The 19,880-nt window shown below is 43.9% G+C and overlaps 1 protein-coding gene across 1 annotated transcript; it reads right to left on the bottom strand.

The window, feature by feature from the left end:
• Window positions 1-5,243: 5,243 nt before the first annotated feature.
• On the bottom strand, window positions 5,244-12,857 carry LOC110509513 (prostaglandin E synthase). The gene is made up of 3 exons (XM_021590418.2): window positions 12,310-12,857; window positions 12,086-12,168; window positions 5,244-7,989 (listed from the first exon to the last, which is right to left on the bottom strand). Exons 1-3 carry the CDS (start codon window positions 12,439-12,441, stop codon window positions 7,707-7,709), a joined length of 498 nt encoding a protein of 165 aa, XP_021446093.1. The 5' UTR covers window positions 12,442-12,857; the 3' UTR covers window positions 5,244-7,706.
• Between the last annotated feature and the right edge of the window lie 7,023 nt (window positions 12,858-19,880).

Genomic DNA, 19,880 nt, shown 5'->3' with positions numbered 1-19,880 from the left:
CCAGCTGAGGTCCTGATGGCCTTTTCGGTCCGAATACTGGAGGTGGAGGCAACACATCCTCCTCCAGCACAGAGTGCCAACAACCCTCCTCCTCTCTGATTGCAGGTTTAGCTCTTCCCCACCTCCGCTTCTTTGTCACAGACTTCAGAATCAGAATCGGAGGGACTGTGAAATAAAGACACAGACACACAGATTATATACAGAGTAGGGAACCTAAATCACTAAGGTGAGGTTCTGTTCCGTTCCTTGTTTAGATAAAATACATGTAAGAAATATATAATATATACAGACACAGACACAGATGATATACAGAGTAGGGAACCTAAATCACTAAGGTGAGGTTCTGTTCCGTTCCATGTTTAGATAAAATACATCTAATATTTACAGACACAGACAGACAGACACACACCCTCAATGTAGAGCCATGTGTACTTCAAACATTCCATTACTGATATGCCAAATAAAATAAAAATATCTCCAAAACAACTCAAATTAATAATATTTGATATTATTAATTTCAAACAAGGGCATGAGAGTTACTTACCAATCCAGAATTGCATCTTCTCCATACAAAAACATCTCTTCTAATTGGAAGTCCAAACTTGTCTCACAATCTGATAAATCTTCAAGTAATTCTGTGTCACTTTCTCTATCAATCTCGTCAATAATATCGTGTAGATCTGTATACCTGGACTTTGCCTTTGATTTTCCAGATTTACTCGCCATAATTCTTTCAATAAAATAGCAGAAATGATCTTGACTCAATACTGTTACGCACAAATAAAGTGGCTCCTTCGGGTAGAAATTTCAATGACGAATGGCTGTGTTACGCTCAACTTTCGTTCAAGAGCTGGTCTTCCCGGATATAAACATTAGATATTGCTGTTTACCTCAGGCCATTGGCTATCTACCAAGCTAGATTTCAAGACGATCAGTGGTGATTGGGCAGAAATACAGTCAATCAAAGAAGCACTGGTGATATCATTGGCGCACAATGAGGTCATTGTTTGGTGTGTTCAAATCAGTTCCTTTCGGTCAATACGCCCCGTAAAAACAACCAGGTATGGTTGTGTTACTAACAAACAGATGATTGGAATGAAACCAACCATGACTAGATAAACGCAAATGTAGTGTGAGTAATTACATTGAATGTTTCGTTGAAAGTTGAAGGATACGGAATTCATGACACAAGCTGTTTACAAAATGCTATAAAAATGGATTTAATCGAACAAAACAACCACTTATTGTGAAGATTGGACCTTTTGTATCTTCAAAGGTAATTGATTATTTTATTGCTATTTCTGACTTTTGTGACGCTAATGCTTGGTTGGAAAATGCTAGTAATACTTGTGTGTGTGGCGTGCTGTCATCAGATTATCTATCGTAAGGTATATTAATAAAATCTGACACAGCGATTGGATTAAGAAGAAGTTCATCTTTTAAATGATGTTAAATACATGTATTTACAAGAACGTTTAATATTACAAATGGCGTATTTAGTATCTTTGCGCTATGCTATTTCACCGGATGTTAGCCTAGGTGAGACGCTAACGTCCCACCTAGCCTAGAGAGGTTAAATAAACACTAACTAAAGCGTGACAGCTTCAAAGGAATAGATGCACTGTATACATAAATTAACACTCACTCTAAGGCGTGAGAACAGGAACAGGATGTCCTGACAGGATGCCCATATATTGGCACTCCCTAGAGCGCTTGATAACTTCCCGCCAGGATGTCCTGACCGGGTGCCCAAATATGGGCATACACACGTCATCCGGACATAGGGTCTTGAATCAAACGTTTGATGCGTGCCGTCTACTGTATTCTCTCTCCTGCCACTGGCATTGCACAAGCATGTAAGTCCACGTATGCTGATGATTCAACCATATACGCATCAGTAACCACAGCTAATGAAGTCACTGAAACCCTTAATAAAAATGTGCAGTCTGTTTTGGAATGGGTGCATCCTGAACATGTCTAAAACTATGAGCATTGTATTTGGTACAAATCATTCCTTAAGTTATAGACCTCAGTTGAATCTGTTAATGAATGTTGTGGCTGTTGAACAAGTTGAGGAGACTAAATTACTTGGCCTTACCTTAGATTGTAAGCTGTCATGGTCAAGACATATAGATTCAATGGTTTTAAAGATGGGGAGAGGTCTGTCCATAATGAAGAGATGCTCTGCTTTTTGACACCACACTCTACAAAGCAAGTTCTGCAGGCTCTAGTTTTGTCTAGTCTTGATTATTGTCCAGTCATGTGGTCCAGTGCTGCAAGGAAAGACCTAGTTAACACTTCATTGTAATCAGAGGGCTGATATTAATACTATGCATGCCAGTCTCTCTTGGCTAAGAGTTGAGGAGAGACTGACTGCATCCCTTCTTTTTATAAGAAACATGAATGTGTTGAAAATCCCAAATTGTTTGCATAGTCAACACAGCTCTGACACACACACACTTACCCCACCAGACATGCCACCAAGAGTATTTTCACAGTCCCCAAATCCAGAACAAATTCAAGAAAGCGTACAGTATTATATAGAGCCACTATTGCATGGAACTCATATTACTCAAATAAACAGGAAACCTGGTTTCAAAAAACAGATAACATCTCACAGCGCATCGCCTCTCCACCATTTGCCCTAGATAGGTTGTGTGTATGCATTGATATGTAGGCTACGTGTGCCTTTTTTTTAAATGTAGTTCTGTCCTTGAGCTGTTCTTGTCTATTGATGTTCTGCATTATGTCATGTTTCATGTGTTGTGTGGACCCTAGGAAGAGTAGCTGCTGCTTTTGCAACAGCCAATGGTGATCCTAACAAAATACCAAACACTCCGTCCTCCAGGCAGAATATCCCGAGCCTCTGGGAGTGGAGGCTACCAGGTTGTTTACTCTGTGATAGCATTTTATCTGGTCTTCTCTGTGGGGTTCAGGGGAGACTTAGCCTAGAAGAAAGGGTTAAATATCAGTGCTTGTGTGAAATGTTTTGTCTGAATCCAGCTGTATCGACCCTTTGGGAAGAATTAAACTTGGTTAAGCTTCTCTAGTGTCCGTGAGTTATTTACTCTGAAAATTATAACCTAACAACTTAAATACAAGTAAAACTAAATGCATGCTCTTCAACCGATCGCTGCCTGCACCTGCCCGCCTGTCCAACATCACTACTCTGGACGGCTCTGACTTAGAATACGTGGACAACTACAAATACTGAGGTGTCTGGTTAGACTGTAAACTCTCCTTCCAGACCCACATCAAACATCTATTACACAACAAAGCATCCTTCACTCATGCTGCCAAACATACCCTTGTAAAACTGACCATCCTACCAATCCTCGACTTCGGCGATGTCATTTACAAAATAGCCTCCAATACCCTACTCAACAAATTGGATGCAGTCTATCACAGTGCAATCCGTTTTGTCACCAAAGCCCCATATACTACCCACCATTGCGACCTGTACGCTCTCGTTGGCTGGCCCTCGCTTCATACTCGTCGCCAAACCCACTGGCTCCATGTCATCTACAAGACCCTGCTAGGTAAAGTCCCCCCTTATCTCAGCTCACTTGTCACCATAGCATCACCCACCTGTAGCACACGCTCCAGCAGGTATATCTCTCTGGTCACCCCCAAAACCAATTCTTTCTTTGGCCGCCTCTCCTTCCAGTTCTCTGCTGCCAATGACTGGAACGAACTACAAAAATCTCTGAAACTGGAAACACTTATCTCCCTCACTAGCTTTAAGCACCAACTGTCAGAGCAGCTCACAGATTACTGCACCTGTACATAGCCCACCTATAATTTAGCCCAAAAACTACCTCTTTCTCTACTGTATTTATTTAATTAATTTATTTATTTTCCTCCTTTGCACCTCATTATTTTTATTTCTACTTTGCACATTCTTCCACTGCAAATCTACCATTCCAGTGTTTTACTTGCTATATTGTATTTACTTCGCCACCATGGCCTTTTTTTGCCTTTACCTCCCTTATCTCACCTCATTTGCTCACATCGTATTTAGACTTGTTTATACTGTATTATTGACTGTATGTTTGTTTTACTCCATGTGTAACTCTGTGTCGTTGTATGTGTCGAACTGCTTTGCTTTATCTTGGCCAGGTCGCAGTTGCAAATGAGAACTTGTTCTCAACTTGCCTACCTGGTTAAATAAAGGTGAAATAAAGTAAAATAAAAATAAATGCATGCACGTGTGTGTGTGTGTGTGTGTGTGTGTGTGTGTGTGTGTGTGTGTGTGTGTGTGTGACTGCTTATTGGGTTGGGCTGGTAGTGGGATCGTGGTTGCACGAGATAACACTACATAGCAGCTCCCTGAGATCATCGTTGTGATAAGAGGATTGGCCTACATACAGTAGCAGAGCAGAAGTTATACCCTCTCTCTCTCCACGTGTCTTGAGGAAGCAAACACATCCAGACACGGCCCTGGCTGACACACACACATAGCCGCGGGAAGTAGGGCTGGTGAGGGTGCCGCAGCACCCCCTGAAAAATCAGAATTGCAAAAATATATTAATACAAATATATACATTACTTTGGTAAAAAAAAATGTTTTCACAAAAGTAGTGCAATGGGACTTTTCTAGTATTAGCGGATCGATATAGACTTCTGTAGCGCGGACAAAAATAAAAAATCTCTGCTTTGGCAAAAAAGTAGTTGTATAATTAAGAACAGTATTTTGCAGGATTCAATAGTTGGAATTGTAAGAGTTGTTGCCCTGTCCGTTTCTCAGCGATTGTCATTCTAATGAAATCCAGAAAGAACAAAACCCTGTCCTCAAACATTTACATCAGAAGGTGCAAAGTTATGCTCAAAGACTAAAAACATCCACAACAAATGTCATATTTTTCTTGATCAAATAACATGGAAAACAACCACTTTTTGTGCAGTGTTAATTGACCATCCTTACATCCACTTAATGTAAATGTACATCACTGTATTGTACATAGGCTGGTCATCTAGGTTTGTACCTGAAGTCTTTTCATCACCATGCATTGAGTACATTGAGACATCAAGTGGTTTGTGATGATGTGATGCTGTGGTTAGTCGTGCTAGGGTTGTGGGAGGGTGCGATTCCCACAGGGGACCAGAATGAAAATGTACGTACTAACTACTGTTGCTCTGGATAAGAGTGTCTGCTAGAATGTAAAAGGAATGAATAGTCCATTTATATTTTCACACAGAAAAAAGTTACATTTGCAAAGTATTTCAAGAAAGGGGAAAACATATTTTAAGCAAATATTTCTATATTCCACAAGTATTATCAGATTAAATGTTTTGTACAGATAATTATCAGACTCAAGTTACAAATGCTTGTAAACACTCAAATACATTTAATTCATTTTTGTTCACAAAATAAGTACTAGTCCTATATTAGTGGACCGATATAGCGGTCCTCAGCATGGGCAAAACAAATAACAAATGGTATCCCCCCACCCACCAAACTCCTTTCCACGGCTAAGTGCACACAGAGAGAGACATGGCTTGTCCCCTGCTACCTAACACAGTCAATAACATCCTATTGACTGTACATTGAATTGATACAAGATGAAGTCATCCATAGAAAAAATACATATTTATTTTGAATACCTTGCAGTTGGTATGTAAAATTAATTGTCATGTACAGTGAGAGTATGTAAGTGTGTTAATATGAATGAGACATAAAGAGGGTGAAGTGCAAGAATGCATGTAATTGTGAACACCTATACAGTAAGCTACAGACTGGGCACATATCCATGTGTGAATGTGAGAGCGTGTTTAAATGAGTATGAGGAAGAGTCTACAGCCTATGACTGTGTGTAGGTTAGCAGCAAGCATGCATGACTGCACATTTTCCAGCCCCCCCCCCCTAGCCCCTTCCTGTGGACAGTGTCCAGTCCAGGGCCTTACATAACAACAGAGGAATTCTGGAACTCAGCCCTGCCTGGAACTCTGGACCATCAGACACAGAGAGAGAGGTCAGCGAATACCCACCGTCCCACCTACGACAATCACCTTCCCCCAGCCAGAGATTCCAATGTCTTACCCCTAGCCCCGAATGAGATTAGCTAGCAGCCCCAAGTCAGAGGAAGGAACAACTTCCAGGACAAAAGTCTGTCTGTCTGAGGAACTAATGGTGGTCTATTGATAAGCTTGTACCTAGCCACATATTGCTTAATTATAATCCAGAGGCCTGAAACTGTGTTCCAACTTGGAACTGTGTTGCAGTAAGTTGGAACTGTGTCGTAACTGTTCAGTAATGATTCCCAATTGAAACACGTAGGTTTACACAATATCATCTTCTGCTCTAGCAAGCCTCAAAGGGCTGCAGTGTAGAACACACAATAGCATTTATGGACAAACCATCTATTGGTTATAGATGGACAGTACTCTAGAAACATTGGCCTGATCCAAGATCTGTTTTTGCAGTCTTGCCAGAGGATCTGTAAACAGGCTAAAGAAACACAAAGGTTGAGGTTAAAATACAGATGCCGTATCTTAAATTGAGCCAGTTTTACACAGGAGAAAAATAATCCTGCAGCAACAGGAAATGTGAATTGGAATTGACATTTTCTTAGGGGTTGATACATTTTTGGTTGTGCAGATCACAGTACATGGAAATTACAAACTTTAGATAGCCTTAAAAAACCTTGAATACACTAAAAGTTTGCATTTCTTGCTGTGCAGGAAAATTCCTGCAACAACAGGATGATCACGTTAAGATTCAGCATCTGTAGATGTTATGATTATGGATCAGTCAGCAGTCATAGATCCTATCTAGGTCCAGGAACGGACCAGAAAAAACTATGGGCCCTAGTGAGTCAAGTCCTGTGATCAGGACAAACCTCCTAACCCTTCCGTAGCCCATCGACAGAAGTGGTAGACCTGACATATCTGACATAGTCATCATCCTCCATCATGTGATAGCTTAGTGGCCAATGCTTTGTAAACAAATACAGTGACCACCACACCAGAAATATTCCTTAGAATATGGTATTCCATCGTTTTCTTCTGTTTTCATTTAAAAAATGCATTATTATAAATGATTTGTGTTATACATGTCTGCTCTTCAGTTCAACTTCTAAAATACTGGATTGGTTTGAGCAAATAGGTCACTACATCCCAGACTTTCCTACAAAAATTATCACTTGTTGAATGACAAGAAATACAGAATGTAAAAGATGAAAACAAGTAACATTGACTTGTGTATGAAAAAAAACATGTCAACCCAATTAATTGATTACAAAGTTACATGTTAATCGAAAGGTTAACCTTTTTCTTCCGAGAGTAGTGTCCCCATGACCTTCAGAGGGAGTCAATTGACTTCAGCATTCTGTAGCATATAGGTAGCCTGGCGGTTCAGAGCATTGGGCTAGTAACTGAAAGGTTGCTGGTTCAAATCCCCGAGCCAACTAGGTGAAACATCTATCTATGTGCCCTTGAGCAAGGCATCTGCAAGTTGCTCTGGATAAAACCGTCTGCTATGTGACTAAGATGTAAAAGAATACAGTACTACATGAAGATGTACTAGCTAGGGCACAACAGTGTACACTTCAGAGAGCATTGCTGAGAGGCACAAACTGCTATTGTAGCATTGCAGTCTGATGACAATGCAGTCTTTAGGATTTCCCTCATATGAAAAATATCTGTTCCCTCTTACAAGCAGTATTCTCTACTGCTCTTATCAGGCCCTAATTATCCACTGAGATTGGTCACAGATTGACGACGTCACCAATAAAGTCAGAACACGCATACGAGGACACCGCCACGAGAATCTGAACGGCCATGGAGATGCAGGGCACCTGGGCGATCACGTAGGCCAGGGAGCGCGTGGGTGCCCGCAGGACACAGAGGTAGGCCAGCGTATGGAGCATGCGGAATAGGAAGAAGACCAGGAAGTGAGCGCGGGCCACGGCCAGCGACGGGCCAATCAGGGAGTAGACGGCCCCCAGGAACAGGAAGGGGACGATATTCTCCATGTCGTTACGGTGAGCCCTGAAACACACGAAAGATAATATTAGATTACATGTATATTTTTAGATATTAAATGATTGAGTATATTCATAATCACGAAGGTATGGGTTTTTAAGAGAATAACTAAGCGGTTTGTACTCAGCAAGTAGCCTGGATACACACAGCTGCTCTCCATGCTCACACATCTGTTTTGAATCATAAGTTAATTCCCAGAACTTACGGTATACGATTGCCTGACTCAGCCGTCTGGCACTGACCCAAACAGTGAAAACACTTCCGCTATGATGACTCAAAATCACACACACTGACAAACACACTTTTTCGATTAGCCAACATTAGGGAGGGGTTTAGCCTCGTGAATAACAGAGGGAAATACCTCCATCTTAGCATGACCAAGGTGAGTACACACACACACACACACACACACACACACACACACACACACACACACACACGTGCATGCATTTATTTTTATTTTACTTTATTTCACCTTTATTTAACCAGGTAGGCAAGTTGAGAACAAGTTCTCATTTACAATTGCGACCTGGCCAAGATAAAGCAAAGCAGTTCGACACATACAACGACACAGAGTTACACATGGAGTAAAACAAACATACAGTCAATAATACAGTATAAAAAAGTCTAAATACGATGTGAGCAAATGAGGTGAGATAAGGGAGGTAAAGGCAAAAAAAGGCCATGGTGGCGAAGTAAATACAATATAGCAAGTAAAACACTGGAATGGTAGATTTGCAGTGGAAGAATGTGCAAAGTAGAAATAAAAATAATGAGGTGCAAAGGAGGAAAATAAATAAATTAATTAAATAAATACAGTAGAGAAAGAGGTAGTTTTTGGGCTAAATTATAGGTGGGCTATGTACAGGTGCAGTAATATGTGAGCTGCTCTGACAGCTGGTGCTTAAAGCTAGTGAGGGAGATAAGTGTTTCCAGTTTCAGAGATTTTTGTAGTTCGTTCCAGTCATTGGCAGCAGAGAACTGGAAGGAGAGGCGGCCAAAGAAAGAATTGGTTTTGGGGGTGACCAGAGAGATATACCTGCTGGAGGGTGTGCTACAGGTGGGTGCTGCTATGGTGACCAGCGAGCTGAGATAAGGGGGGACTTTACCTAGCAGGGTCTTGTAGATGACATGGAGCCAGTGGGTTTGGCGACGAGTATGAAGCGAGGGCCAGCCAATGAGAGCGTACAGGTCACAATGGTGGGTAGTATATGGGGCTTTGGTGACAAAACGGATTGCACTGTGATAGACTGCATCCAATTTGTTGAGTAGGGTATTGGAGGCTATTTTGTAAATGACATCGCCGAAGTCGAGGATTGGTAGGATGGTCAGTTTTACAAGGGTATGTTTGGCAGCATGAGTGAAGGATGCTTTGTTGCGAAATAGGAAGCCAATTCTAGATTTAACTTTGGATTGGAGATGTTTGATGTGAATCTGGAAGGAGAGTTTACAGTCTAACCAGACACCTAGGTATTTGTAGTTGTCCACATAAGTCAGAACCGTCCAGAGTAGTGATATTGGACAGGCGGGCAGGTGCAGTTAGCGATCGGTTGAAGAGCATGCATTTAGTTTACTTGTATTTAAGAGCAATTGGAGGCCACGGAAGGAGAGTTGTATGGCATTGAAGCTAGTCTGGAGGGTTGTTAACAAAGAAGGGCCAGAAGTATACAGAATGGTGTCGTCTGCGTAGAGGTCGTCTGTGTAGAGGCTCACCAGCAGCAAGAGCAACATCATTGATGTAAACAGAGAAGAGGGTCGGTCCAAGAATTGAACCCTGTGGCACCCCCATAGAGACTGCCAGACACCAGGACAAAAGGCCCTCCGATTTGACACACTGAACTCTATCTGAGAAGTAGTTGGTGAACCAGGCGAGGCAATCATTTGAGAAACCAAGGCTATCGAGTCTGCCGATGAGGATGTGGTGATTGACAGATTCGAAAGCCTTGGCCAGATCAATGAATACGGCTGCACAGTAATGTTTCTTATCGATGGCGGTTAAGATATCATTTAGGACCTTGAGCGTGGCGGAGATGCACCCATGACCAGCTCTGAAACCAGATTGCATAGCGGAGAAGGTATGGTGGGATTCGAAATGGTCGGTACTCTGTTTGTTGACTTGGCTTTCGAAGACCTTAGAAAGGCAGGGTAGGATAGATATAGGTCTGTAGCAGTTTGTGTCAAGAGTGTCCCCCCTTTGAAGAGGGGGATGACCGCAGCTGCTTTCCAATCTTTGGGAATCTCAGACGACACGAAAGAGGGGTTGAACAAGCTAGTAAGGAGAAATGGGGAAGGCTTGGGCGATTTGCTGTGGTGGGTACAGTGCTGTTGACCGGGGTAGGGGTAGCCAGGTGGAAAGCATGGCCAGCCGCAGAAAAATGCTTATTGAAATTATCAATTATAGTGGATTTATCGGTGGTGACAGTGTTTCCTATCCTCAGTGCAGTGGGCAGCTGGGAGGAGGTGTTCTTATTCTCCATGGACTTTACAGTGTCCCAGAACTTTTTTTAGTTTGTGTTGCAGGAAGCAAATTTCTGCTTGAAAAAGCTAGCCTTGGCTCTTCTAACTGCCTGTGTATTTTGGTTTCTAGCTTCCCTGAAAAGTTGCATATCACGGGGGCTGTTCGATGCTAATGCAGAACGCCATAGGATGTTTTTGTGTTGGTTAAGGGCAGTCAGGTCTGTAGAGAACCAAGGGCTATATCTGTTCCTGGTTCTAAATTTCTTGAATGGGGCATGCTTATTTTAAGATGGTGAGGAAGGCATTTAAAAAAAATAACCAGGCAACCTCTACTGACGGGATGAGATCAATATCCTTCCAGGATACCCCGGCCAGATGGATTAGAAAGGCTTCCTCTCCTCTGACTGACACACACTTTTACACAAGAGGAACATTCCTCTCAGGTATTCAAGTCTCTGTCTCTAAATGGACCTATAGAATGTCTCTATTTAAGGTATTCAAGTCTCTGTCTCTAAATGGACCTATAGAATGTCTCTATTTAAGGTATTCAAGTCTCTGTCTCTAAATGGACCTATAGAATGTCTCTATTTAAGCATGGGCTTTACCGTCGGCTAGCTGAGTCAGTTGTAAAACACAGACTATGGATTTCAATTACCCTCAAGAGCCTAAACAGTTGTAGACTCAATACTACACATTTTCATTCCAATGAAATCAGATTTGCTCAGAAAAAGGAAAAGGAAGGAAGAGGAAGGTTGAATGTAATCTCAGATAACTTCAGTGTGTTGTTCATCTTACTTTGTTTAATTAAAGTACCACTCCAACCAATCAACATCAAGATATGGAAAAGGACCCAGGACCTGCCATGGATTTGACTAAACAAAATTTACTTGTGACCTTTAAATATTTGATTATTTTGGCAGAGCTGGACAAGCATACACCCCTCTAGAATGTTAGGAGTTTTAAGATGAATAGGAGTGCAGACGGAAACCACCATTAAATGGCTTCCCCTCTGGCTACAAAGCCACTCCTGTACTAATATTATTGTAGGAGACCTGCCCTGATAAGAATTAAACTTCACTCCACACAATTAAAAACATTTTGTAGGGGTTGATACATTTTTCAATGGGCAAATCAAGTCTGAAATGTTAAAGTACATGGAAATTAAACTTTAAAGCCTTTTAATAAAACTCTGCACAATTCATTGGACATAAATGATACCAGTCATGAAGCATTCCATTTTATTGTGCATCAGTGCATGAATGCCTGCTCAGCTCAACATATTTCCTGTCACAAATGGCTCTGGTCAGAGAGGGCCCCAAGTGAAGGAGAAAAGTGTTTTTTTATTTTTTATTCCGCTGTCATGGATCATATCCCGACAAGTTAAAACAACACAGACACTGAACCATATCCCCAGCCCGAGGCTGGAGAACAAACATCCATGAATTTAAAACAAAAGTGCCACAAATGATCTCTAAAGATTTCAACCAAATCCAGATCAAATTCTCCATTCACATGTTTGAGAAAAATACAAAAGTTTCCTATTACTGTTCAATTTCAGACCACTTAAAATTTAATCATATTGCTACCATCAATGTCAATAGGCAAGGCTACATTCAAACCAGATGACAGTAATCATTCCTCTCACCTTTGGCACCGCTCTACATCTGGATCCTCTCTGAAGTGCTGGAGGCCACCATGTCTCTGCGCGTCCTCTGGGTTCGCGAAAGCCTTCACATGAGAGAGAGACTGAATACCCTGACCAATGTTCATACAGCGCAGACTTTGACTTTAGGAACTACGACGCTCAAAGCATACATCAAATACTGAATTAGCCTAATAAACTGTCAGCTAGGACGCACAGTCTTTTACCTTTTTGCGCAGCCTTACTTGTCCAGTGATGATTGCTATGATGTACATCTTGATTACCAGGAGAACACTATAGAATACAAAACAGGAAAAAACCTTGTTCTCTAACATCATTATTTGGTATGATCTTCCCATTCCCAAATTAAGTACTGCTGTTGATGTGTGCCTAACGGGAAAGTGTGTGTGAGTGGGCTGGATCCCCAGTCTAAACACTTTCACTGACGCACATTTTGGAGGGGCTGGCCTGGTGTCTCTCTCGCTCGCTCTCTCTCTCCTCTCTCTCTAGCTTCGTTTACACCTTGCATTAACATGTAGGTTTTGTGATCTGATCAGTATGATACAATCCCTATCTAATCAAGGTTTGACGCTGGAGGGAATAGCAGACATTTTATGGGCTCCTGAACAATTGTGCTATTTTGTGTATGACTGGGTGGCCACTCAATCATTACGTTTGCAGACGACACAGCAGTTGTAGACCTGATTAACTACAGTGATAAGACAGCCTACAGGGAGGAGGTGAGGGCCCTGGCAGAGTGGTGACAGGAAAATAACCTCACTCTCAACGTCAACAAAACGAAGGAGTTGATTGTGGACTTCTGGAAACAGCAGAGGGTGCCCGCCCCTATCCACATCGATGGGGCCACAGTGGAGAAGGTGGAAAGCAAAAATGTCCTCTGCGTACATATCACTGACAGTCTAAAATGGTTCACCCACACAGACAGTGTGATGGCGAAGGCGCAACAGTACCTCTTCAACCTCAGGAGGCTGAAGAAATTCGGCTTGGCTCCTAACAAAGTTTTACAGATGCACAATTGAGAGCATCCTGTCGGGCTGTAACACTGCCTGGTACGGCAACTGCACAGCCAGCAATCGCAGAGCTCTCCCAAGGGTGGTGCGGTCTGCCCACCCTCCAGGACACCTAGAGCACCCGATGTCACAGGAAGGCCAAAAAAATCATCAAGGTCATCAACCACCCGAGCCACAGCCTGTTCACCCCGCCATCATCCAGAAAGCGAGGTCAGTACAGGTGCATCAAAGCCGAGAGACTGAAAAACAGCTTATATCTCAAGACCATCAGACTGTTAAATAGCCATCACTAGCCGGCTACCACCCGGCTACTCAACCCTGCATCGTAGAAGCTGCTGCCCTGCATACAGTGGGGCAAAAAAGTATTTAGTCAGACACCAATTGTGCAAGTTCTCCCACTTAAAAAGATGAGAGAGGCCTGTAATTTTCATCATAGGTAAAAAAAAAAATCCAGAAAATCACATTGTAGGATTTTTAATTAATTTATTTGCAAATTATGGTGGAAAATAAGTATTTGGTCAAAAACAAAAGTTTATCTCAATACTTTGTTATATACCCTTTGTTGGCAATGACAGAGGTCAAACGTTTTCTGTGAGTCTTCACAAGGTTTTCACACACTGTTGCTGGTAATTTGGCCCATTCCTCCATGCAGATCTCCTCTAGAGCAGTGATGTTTTGGGGCTGTTGCTGGGCAACAAGGACTTTCAACTCCCTCCAAAGATTTTCTATGGGGTTGAGATCTGGAGACTGGCTAAGCCTCTCCAGGACCTTGAAATGCTTCTTACGAAGCCACTCCTTCATTGCCCGGGTGATGTGTTTGAGATCATTGTCATGCTGAAAGACCCAGCCACATTTCGTCTTCAATGCCCTTGCTGATGGAAGGAGGTTTTCACTCAAAATCTCACGATACATGGCCCCATTCATTCTTTCCTTTACGGATCAGTCGTCCTGGTCCCTTTGCAGAAAAACAGCCCCAAAGCATGATGTTTCCACCCCCATGCTTCACAGTAGGTATGGTGTTCTTTGGATGCAACTCAGCATTCTTTGTCCTCCAAACACGACAATTTGAGTTTTTACCAAAAAGTTATATTTTGGTTTCATCTGACCATATGACATTCTCCCAATCTTCTTCTGGATCATCCAAATGCTCTCTAGCAAACTTCAGACGGGCCTGGACATGTACTGGCTTAAGCAGGGGGACACGTCTGGCACTGCAGGATTTGAGTCCCTGGCGGCGTAGTGTGTTACTGATGGTAGGCTTTGTTACTTTGGTCCCAGCTCTCTGCAGGTCATTCACTAGGTCCCCCCATGTGGTTCTGGGATTTTTGCTCACTGTTCTTGTGATCCATTTTGACCCCACGGGGTGAGATCTTGCGTGGAGCCCCAGATCGAGGGAGATTATCAGTGGTCTTGTATGTCTTCCATTTCCTAATAATTGCTCCCACAGTTGATTTATTCAAACCAAGCTGCTTACCTATTGCAGATTCAGTCTTCCCAGCCTGGTGCAGGTCTAACATTTTGTTTCTGGTGTCCTTTGACAGCTCTTTGGTCTTGGCCATAGTGGAGTTTGGAGTGTGACTGTTTGAGGTTGTGGACAGATGTCTTTTATACTGATAACAAGTTCAAACAGCTGCCATTAATACAGGTAACGAGTGGAGGACAGAGGAGCCTCTTAAAGAAGAAGTTACAGGTCTGTGAGAGCCAGAAATCTTGCTTGTTTGTAGGTGACCAAATACTTATTTTCCACCATAATTTGCAAATAAATTCATTTTTTTTTTCATTTTGTCTGTCATAGTTGAAGTGTACCTATGATGAAAATTACCGGCCTCTCTCATCTTTTTAAGTGGGAGAACTTGCACAATTGGTGGTTGACTAAATACTTTTTTGCCCCACTGTATATACTGTATTCTAGTCTATACTATCTATTGTATCTTAGCCTATGCCGCTCTGTCATTGCTCATCCATATATTTATATATTCTAATTTCATTCCTTTACTTAGATTTGTGTGTATCGGGTATTTGTTGTGAAATTGTTAGATATTACTTGTTAGATATTGCTGCACTGTCGGAACTAGAAGCACAAGCATTTCGCTACACTCGCAATAACATCTGCTAAACATGTGTATATGTGACCATTAAAAATATATATTTTTTAATGTTATTTGACATGTGCTCTAGCCTACCACACAAAGGCACTACAGATGTATTTTCCCTGGTTAACACAGACATGCTCAGGAAAGTGACATCACAACCTAAGCCTTCTACCTGCCTTCTCAATCCTATCCCCAATACCTTCTTCAAAACAGTTTTTATTAATTGCATATCTGAAGAAGTGCAAGCTATTGTTAATCACTCCCTGTTCACAGGCACTTTCCCCACTGCACTTAAAACTGCTATGGTGAATTCCCTTCTGAAGAAAAGGAATCTGTATTTCTTTTAAATTTCAATCTGGTTTTCGTGCCTGCCACAGGAAAGAGACAGCCTTAGTTAAAGTAGTAAATTATCTTAGAGCCAACACAGATGCCAAACAGCTCGCTGTCCTCTGTCCTAGATTTATGTGCTACTGTATATTCGACGATGATGTCCTTCTGGACAGACTGGAGAGGTGGGTTGGTCTCTCACGTGTAACAACACCTGCACAGGATCGGTACATCAGAAAAATCACCCCTGCGGGACAGGTACAGGGTGGAAACAACAACTGCCCGAGTTACACCAGGAACGCACAATCCCTCCATCAGTGCTCAGACTGTCCGCAATAGGCTGAGAGAGGTTGGACTGAGGGCTTGTAGGCCTGTTGTAAGGCAGATCCTCACCAGACATCACCAGCAACAATGTTGCCTATGGGCACAAACCCACCGTTGCTGGACAGACAGGACTGACAAAAAGTGATCTTCACTGACAAGTTGTGGTTTTGTCTCACCAGGGGTGATGGTCGGATTTGCGTTTATCGTCAAAGGATCAATCTGGAGGTGGAGAGTCCGTCATGGCCTGGGACGGTGTGTCATAGAATCATTGGACTGATCTTGTTGTCATTCCAGGCAATCTCAATGTTGTGCGTTATAGGGAAGACATCCTCCTCCCTCATGTGGTACCCTTCCTGCAGGCTCTTCCTGACATGACCCTCCAGCATGACAATGCCCCTAGCCATACTGCTCGTTCTGTGCGTGATTTCCTGCAAGACAGGAATGTCAGTGTTCTGCAATGGCCAGCGAAGAGCCCTGATCTCAATCCCATTGAGCACGTCTGGGACCTGTTGGATCGAAGGGTGAGGGCTAGGTTCATACCCCCCAGAAATGTCTGGGAACTTGCAGGTGCCTTGGTGGAAGAGTGAGGTAAAATCTCACAGCAAGAACTGGCAAATCTGGTGGAGTCCATGAGGAGGAGATGCACTGCAGTACTTAATGCAGTTGGTGGCCACACCAGATACTGACTGTTACTTTTGATTTGACCCCCCGTTGTTCAGGGACACTATATTCCATTTCTGTTAGTCACATGTCTGTGGATCTTGTTCAGTTTATGTCTCAGTTGTTTTATCCTGTTATTTTTCATACAAATATTTATACATGTTTAAGTTTGCTGAAAATAACAGTGAGAAGTTGACAGTGAGAAGACACTTCTTTTTTTGCTGAGTTTAAATGTTGCCCCTTGGCATCGTTATCGGAAAGCACAGCATTGATTTTCACAGCTACGCAGACGATATACAACTTTACATTTCTGTGTTCACCAGAGAATTTTTAGCTCCACGGATAAACTATTAGACTGTATTATTGATTTAAATAGTTAAATGGCTCACAACTTCCTCCAGCTATATCAATACAAGACCTAGGTACTTATTGTTGAACCCAAAGCACAGAGAGAGAGAATCTAGCCACACATTTTAATTCACAGGCAATAAAGATTAAATACCAGTTAAAAACCTAGATTTTTGAACAAAATTTTTAATCACACATTAGGAATGTGACCAAAATAGCTTTTTACCACCTGAGGAACATTGCCAAGGTGCGTCCGTTTCTCTCTCAGGCTGATACAGAGAGACTCATCCAATGCTTTTATTACAAGCAGGCTTGACTACTGTAATGCTCTCCTGTCTGGTCTACCCAAGAAAGCCATCGGTCAACTGTAAAACATGCAGAATGCTGCAGCAGGAGTACTGACCAACACTAGGTGGAGAGCACACCATACACCGGTTTTAAGGTCTCTCCACTGGCTGAATGTGTTTTAGAAATAATTTTAAGGGATCTCCGGCAACTCACCTTCCTACAGGGGACCAGCTACCACCGGCCTGAGGAGAGACACATGAAACGAGGGGTTAATACGATAATAGGAAGGGAGTTGTAATCTATAACACACCTCGTTTATCCTCCTCAGGACTTTGAAGGGCCCCACACACTGCGGCCCCAGCTTCTAGCAGGGCAAGCCGAGGGGTAGGTTTCGGGTCGCGAGCCAGACCCTGTCCCCCGGTACAAACACGGGGGCCTCACTGTGGTGGCGGTCAGCATTCCTCTTCTGCCATCCACTGGCTTGTTTGAGGGATTCCTGGGCGGCTCTCCAGGTCTCCTTGGAGTGCTGCAACCACTCCTCCAGGGGCCTCGGTCTGACTCGGATGCCAAGGTGCCAGGACCGGCTGGTAGCCCAACACACACTGAAATGGTGATAGGTTCGTAGAGGAGTGGCGGAGTGAGTTCTGGGCCAACTCTACCCATGGGACCACTCCCCTGGCCAGTCCTGGCAATACAACCGCAGAAACTTACCCACCTCCTGGTTCACTCTCTCCACCTGCCCATTACTCTCGGGGTGATAACCGGAGGTCAGGCTGACCGAGACCCCCAGACGCTCCATAAACGCCCTCCATACCCGGGACGTGAACTGGGGACCCCGATCAGAGACGATGTCCTACGGCACCCCGTAGTCTGTAGGGCTGTAGGGAGACCGGGCAATGGGAGGAGACGGCAGGACTTAGAAAACCGATCCACAACAACCAAGACCGTAGTGTTCCCCTGAGACGGGGGGAGATCGGTCAGAAAATCCACTGACAAGTGAGACCATGGCCGTTGTGGAACGGGGAGGGGCTGTAACTTCCCTCTAGAAAGGTGCCTAGGAGCCTTGTTCTGGGTTCACCACGAACAGGAAGAGACATAAAACCTAACGTCCCTAGCCAATGTGGACCACCAATACTTCCCCCTGAGACCCCGCACTGTCCTCGCCACACCAGGATGACCCAAAGAGGGTAGTGTGTGAGCCCACCGAATCAGTTGGTCACGAACACCAAGCGACACATACTTACGACAAGCCGGACACTGAGGTGGCACAGGTTCCGCCCATAACACCCCCTCGATGTCCGAGTCCACCTCCCATACCACTGGTGCCAGCAGCTGGAAGGATGGGAGTAGGATCGGTGGGCCGACGGGACAGCGTGTCGGCCTTCGTGTTCAGGGCGCCTGGTCTATGAGACAGAGTGAACCTGAATCGGGTGAAGAACATGGCCCACCTTGCCTGACGCAGATTCAGTCTCCTAGCTGCCATGACATACTCCAGATTCTGGTGGTCAGCCCAGATGAGAAAAGGGTGCCTATCCCCCTCAAGCCAGTGTCTCCACAACTTCAGGGCCTTTACCACTGTTAACAACTCCCGGTCCCCCACATCATAGTTACGCTCCGCTGGGCTGAGCTTCCTCGAAAAGAACGTGCAGGGGCGGAGTTTTGGTGGCGTACCCGAGTGCTATGATAGAACAGCACCCACCCCAGCCTCGGACGCGTCCACCTCCACTATGAATGCTAAAGAGGGGTCCGGGTGCGCCAACACAGGTGCATCTGTGAACACCGCCTTCAACCTATTGAAGACTCTATCAGCCTCTGCCGACCACCGCAAACGCACCGGCCCCCCTTCAGCAGTGAGGTAATGGGGGCCGCTACCTGGCCAAAACCCTGGATAAATCTCCGGTGGTAATTGGCAAACCCTAAGAACCGCTGCACCTCCTTCACCGTGGTTGGAGTCGTCCAATTACGCACGGCCTTAATGCGGTCACACTCCATCACCACCCCCAAAGTGGAAATGCGATAAACCAGGAAGGAGACGGCTCGTTTGGAGAACACACACTTCTCAGCCTTGACATATAGGTCATGCTCCAGCAGTCTACCAAGCACCTTGCACACCAGAGACACATGCGCAGCACGGGTGGCGGAATAGATCAGAATATCATCGATATAGACAACCACGCCCTGCCCATGCAGGTCCCTGAGAATCTCGTCTAGAAAAGAGCATTCTTTAACCCATACGGCATAACGAGGTACTCATAATGACCCGATGTGGTACTAAACGCAGTTTTCCACTCGTCTCTATCCCGAATACCAGATTATACGTGCTCCTGAGGTCCAGTTTTGTGAAAAACCGCGCTTCGTGAAATGATTCCACCGCCGTAGAGATGAGAGGTAGTGGGTAACTAAACCCCACCGTGATGGCATTTAGACCTCTATAATCAATGCGCGGATGCAGACCTCCCTCCTTTTTCTTCACAAAAAAAAGAAACTTGAGGAGACGGGTGAAATGTACCCCTGTCCCAGAGCTTCCGTGACGTATGTCTCCATAGCCAACGTCTCCTCCTGCGACAATGGGTACACGTGACTCTTGGGAAGCGCAGCGTTTACCTTGAGATTCATCGTACAATCCCCATGTCGATGAAGTGGTAATTTAGTCGCCCTCTTCTTACAGAAAGTGATTGCCAAATCGGCATATTCAGGGGGAATGCGCACAGTGGGAACCTGGTCTGG

The sequence above is a fragment of the Oncorhynchus mykiss genome, chromosome Y, assembly GCF_013265735.2.
Source record: "Oncorhynchus mykiss isolate Arlee chromosome Y, USDA_OmykA_1.1, whole genome shotgun sequence".
Lineage (NCBI taxonomy): Eukaryota > Metazoa > Chordata > Actinopteri > Salmoniformes > Salmonidae > Oncorhynchus > Oncorhynchus mykiss.
The sequence above is the reverse complement of the archived record's forward strand: the minus strand, read 5'-3'. Positions and strand labels throughout refer to the sequence as shown.

Excerpts from the sequence above, each read along its gene's own strand:
- LOC110509513 (XM_021590418.2), bottom strand. The coding sequence starts at position 12,441 with ATGGGAAGATCATACCAAATAATGATGTTAGAGAACAAGGTTTTTTCC. Across the intron at positions 12,169-12,309 it reads AAGTAAGGCTGCGCAAAAAG|GCTTTCGCGAACCCAGAGGA; the intron begins GTAAAAGACTGT and ends TCTCATGTGAAG. Across the intron at positions 7,990-12,085 it reads GATGTAGAGCGGTGCCAAAG|GGCTCACCGTAACGACATGG; the intron begins GTGAGAGGAATG and ends CGTGTGTTTCAG.